Raw genomic sequence first — 4,735 nt, 5'->3', positions numbered from 1 at the left:
GGGTGTTGAAACTGTACTGCATTACCATCACCAAATTTCCTGCTTAATTAATTTTTTTTCCCTCAACGAACACTGATCATTGAAAAATAAGGAAAGCTATTTTAGGCACTAAGGCACATGGGAAAGGGATAATCTGGATACTATTTCATCGGATTTGGATAAGTTAAGTAAACCACTGTTTAACTGGTTATTCTACAATAGAATTACTACACATTAGCACCGTAAACCTTTACCCAAGCAAAACAAACAAAACAAAAAACGAATGAAAATCCACCCCTCCCCCCGGAAAAAAATCCAACAACAACTCACCCACACACTTATGATCCGCCCGGAATATACACATCAGTCAATAAAACGTTTTATTCTTTCCCCGAGCTGCAGTAAAGGTGCCCAGAGAAATGGAATGTAATATGTACGCACCGTTATTTATTGACAAACAAAAGGCCATATGTTTGATTCTTTAAATAAAAACCCTTTCACATAAAAGTAGTAACTGAACAAACATCCGGTGGAACGTTTCAGTTCGCAAAAGGGCCCCACTCCTTTCAGAAGAACCCTAACTAACTGTGCCACGACGCAGTGGAATAAGGCGCTCGTCAATTTTTGGTATCATCTTAAAGCTTTTTCATTTGGCTTGCTTTTCATGAAAAACTTCCCACCTGTCTTGAAAAAAAGTTGAGACTTTTTCAATAGAAGGAGTCACCTGGTGCCAGAGGTAAAATAAGCGAGAAAACGTCCGCCAAAGTTTGGCGACTTCCAAAGCTTGAGTAGCCATGGAAACAGCAAAATTACATTTTGTTCGGGTTGCTTCGATCAACATGTTTCCAGAAAATCCATACACAAATGTGTTTTTAAATGGACATAAAAGGTGTTAAGCAGCGAAAAAATGCCAGTTTTCAGACATCATTATATTGACCATTGCTCGATTCCACCGTGTCGTAACACAATTAGGATTCAAATAATATTATTTCACAGCACATGACACAACACAAAGACCAAGCAATGTTCCCGAGTCAGCATTAAAAGAAATTACACATGCTTGTTGTATATCACTTGAATCAGTGAGAGTGAACTGTTCATACGTTAGCCGAGAGATCAATGATTACACAACAGAAGTGGAGCCACAACTGCCACCCACAGCATCAGACACGATGAACGAGTGAATGCGCTAACTCTTTCCGTTCCCTTCACCGGTACACCGGTCTTGTCTTCTTTCTCTTTGGGCGATATGCCAAAAATTGTTGTGCAAACACAGTTAATCATTTAAGACTGTCGAGCTCTACCACGGTTCCTGTTTGAATAGGTCGACGATTTTGAGCAAGGCGATATTCGTATAATTTTGAGGAATGTATACATTTTACGGCTTCATCGACGGAATGTGGACACATAGCAGACAGGCTGCTTCAAACCTGCCCATCAGGGCCTTCTCGTGCTGATTGGGAACAGAATCCCAGCAGAAACTGAACTCCTGTCTTTTACGCGCAGGGCGATGAGCCAAACTATTTTTAATCCACGGAGCTTGGAGGCCAGCTTACACACAACATTATAGGATAAACCTCAGATGGAACCCCAGGGGGAAGAGAAAGAGGGGAAGGCAGACATCCACCTGGGAGAGAGATCTAGAGGCAGATCTCAGGCATATGGGACACAGCTGGCTGGAGCCGAAGAAGATCACCCAGAACAGAGACAAGCGGGAGAGCTCTTCTTGGCGGCCTGTTCCTAATGCGAGGGAGGAAGAGGCAAATGGCCATGAGCCTGGGGCCGCTGGTCACAGATAATGCACAAGACACAAGTTTATCGGCTCCTCTTCTTCTCCGGTAAGAATGCTAACTGCTGCTAAAAGCAGAGTGCACTTCATCCTGGTACTCAGCCTTCATCAGTTTAGGACTGCTCTTGATGTTCGTTATTCCGTCTTTGAAGTCCATCTGAGAGCTGTCCGGCGACACCGCCGATGCCTGTTCCGGGCTTCTTGGAAAGTCTTTCTTACAACCTGCTCCTTTGAGGGTACTCGAGAGAGCCACACGTTCGGTGGCCCCCTCGTCTTTCGTGCTGCTTGGCTTCATGGACAAATCCTCCGGCTCGTCCTGTTCCCCGACAAACGGCTCCATTTTGAACTTTGGAAGTCTATCCTTTGCTGTGGTGACGGGGAGTGTAGAAGCTTGTTGCGTTTTGTCTGTAGGAGGTGAAAGTTGTTGATGGATGTGGTAGCGGAGAACGTCCGGGTTGGGCGGCGTTGAATGTCTGGCTCCCTCTCTTTGTTCCTCGTGTTTTTGTGTGTGGCGGAAGTGTTGAGGGAGCTGGGAGGAGTGAGCAGGTGGGTGTGTGTGGGCTGGTGGACAGAAATTGTTCTCCATCAAGCCGTGAGGGGACACTGAGTATCGCGGCGAATGCATCGGGTATGGGCGATAGCGTTTCGTACAGTCAAGCTGTCCTTGATTGCACGGAGGTGTAAGACTGCGAGCTTTAAGAGAGTTTACAGAAGACGTTGAGGGCGACAGCTCCATGTAACTCGGCTGGGGCAGCTGCGGGAAGGAGGGAACTGAGCGCGTGGAGGATGAGAACTGACTTGAATATGCTGCCGAAGATGAACCTTGGTTCAAGTACCTTTGATCCACCATTTGACAATCTAAATGTCTGCTAACGGCCGCCCCAACTTCATACGGCTCCGAGGGAGGGTACCGGAAGTGATTGTCATGAGGGGAGACTTTGGGTTCTTCTGAAGGCCTTGACGCAGGCACATCGAACATTGGACGCACCGACAACCCATCAGAGTGGCGCAGTGACAGAGGCTCTTGTTTGAACATCTGAGACTCAGCCTCCAGGTGGGGCTCGTGGTTATGAAAAGTCGACGTGGACACCAGAGTTCCTGCCATCGCCGCGGCAGCATCGTCTGCCCATACCGAGTTGCGCGTGGGAAAATTGAGAAAATCCGAGTTCGATGATCTATTCACAGGCATGTAGGGGTCTATCTCAGGGCTGTGCTTGAATACATGGATCTCTCCATCCCTGTTACTATTTTTATACAACATTTCGTCGTCGCAACCAAGCATGTGCTGTCTGTGGTTCGAGGTCAGTGAGTGAATATCTGTCGCGTGCTGTGGCGGCAGAGCCCGAGGGGCTGATTGGCTGAAGCTCAAGTTCTGCGTAGAGGGAGAGGACGAGGAAGGCGAGGATGGCAGCGGTGACGAAGAGATATGTGAGGAGCTCAAGGTCGTTGGGGTGGGCGGTGGGATGGAGTCGGCGGACACGGACAGGAGACGTTGAGAGTGAGGCTTCGCGCCACGTTGCCCCTTGCGTATTTTTGACGGATGTATGAGGAATCTGCGGGTAGAGAATGGATGGTTAAACGAATGAAAGGCCTTTTATTGATCTCTGGCGAGAATGTTTACATGGCCACATTCATGGAATTACAGTAAACGATTAAGGGGGGCGGCACCCCGAAAGTCCCGATTCGGCTCCAAACTATGGATTTTAAGTGGTAGGCATTGTTAGCTTTTTCAGCCTCTCTTACAACTATTTCATAACATAAGAGCCCCTTAAAGGCTTATTTCTTCCCATACCGGGCATGTTTCTTCGTAAAGTCAATTTTTTAAATTTATCTTTATCGCCCGTTTTCTCGAAACGTGGTTTTTCGATAGATTCTATACTTGAAAAAAAATAACGCCACCATTTTTCATCCTATTTTCACGACATTTTGACAGAATGAAGAAAAGATGTAATACTAAATATTCGAGTGATGAGTTTTTGATATATGGAATGGTTTTTTGATGGTGGTGTTTGGAGAGTGGATTTTCACGGATTTTTTTGCAAATGTGATACTACCTCAGGACACGATTCCTTAAAAATTTTCTAGTAGGTTTAGGAAAAATTCATCATTCAGATTTGTATATCTATTGTTTGCCAAGATGCATGTAAAAAATAATTTATGTCCATAAAAAATAAGTGCAGTATTAATTATGTAAGACATACCACAAAATAAATATGGCCGCCGTATCCATGGACAATTTTTTTTCTTCTCAATATTGACTTTAAATGCTTGTTATATATGTTTGAAACTTGGTAACATTTGATCAGCAAATAAGCGAGATAGTCTTCAGCTGCCGCCCCCCCCCCCCCAATTAACAGTATGTTTTATGGCCCAATCGACGCGATTAAGACCGTTTAGGACACAGATTGTTTCTACCCTACCTTTTTGGACAAACCCGAACTTCGAGGGACACAACAGCCCGGCAGAAAGGAAATACATTTGATGGATAGACATCCTCACGTGGGAATCAAACGCAGTAAATTATATACATAATAATCCAAGGTGTGATATTAAATTTGTATCGACACAAAATGCTGGAAAACATTGTAATAGGAACAGACTTTAACCTCTCCACGTTACTGTAATCAACCGAACTCTTACTGATCAAAACATAAATCGATCGACAGATCAACCCTTGATTGACCAAAGAAATCATCGACGCACCGATTGACCAATCCTTCATCTATCAATCAATGTGATAGAGAACCAATGGACCTAACATTTACAGTCAAACCTGCTATAACGACCACCTAACAAGTCAAGAACCTGTACAAACGTCTCTTCTCATCCCCCCCCCTCCCCCTTGCCTATTTTTCACATTATAATGACGCTGTTAAGACGTCCACGCACAGACGAATGTCACAGTGTCAGCTCTAAGCTCTCTCAATAATCCATCTGTCTATTCATCTGCCTGTCTGTCAATCTCCC

At 44.9% G+C, this 4,735-nt stretch overlaps 1 protein-coding gene across 1 annotated transcript in view; it reads right to left on the bottom strand.

Annotated features, from left to right (window-relative positions):
- Nucleotides 1–148: 148 nt before the first annotated feature.
- LOC106011445 (ETS domain-containing transcription factor ERF) overlaps nucleotides 149–4,735 on the bottom strand; it is a gene marked incomplete at its 5' end in the record, with an annotated part of 8,440 nt that continues 3,853 nt past the window's right edge. Inside the window, 1 exon segment of the mRNA XM_013081151.2 lies at nucleotides 149–3,321. Coding sequence (XP_012936605.1) covers nucleotides 1,827–3,321 — 1,495 coding nt within the window.

This window comes from Aplysia californica, unplaced genomic scaffold (genome assembly GCF_000002075.1).
Source record: "Aplysia californica isolate F4 #8 unplaced genomic scaffold, AplCal3.0 scaffold00118, whole genome shotgun sequence".
Taxonomy (NCBI): Eukaryota; Metazoa; Mollusca; class Gastropoda; order Aplysiida; family Aplysiidae; genus Aplysia; species Aplysia californica.
The sequence above is the reverse complement of the archived record's forward strand: the minus strand, read 5'-3'. Positions and strand labels throughout refer to the sequence as shown.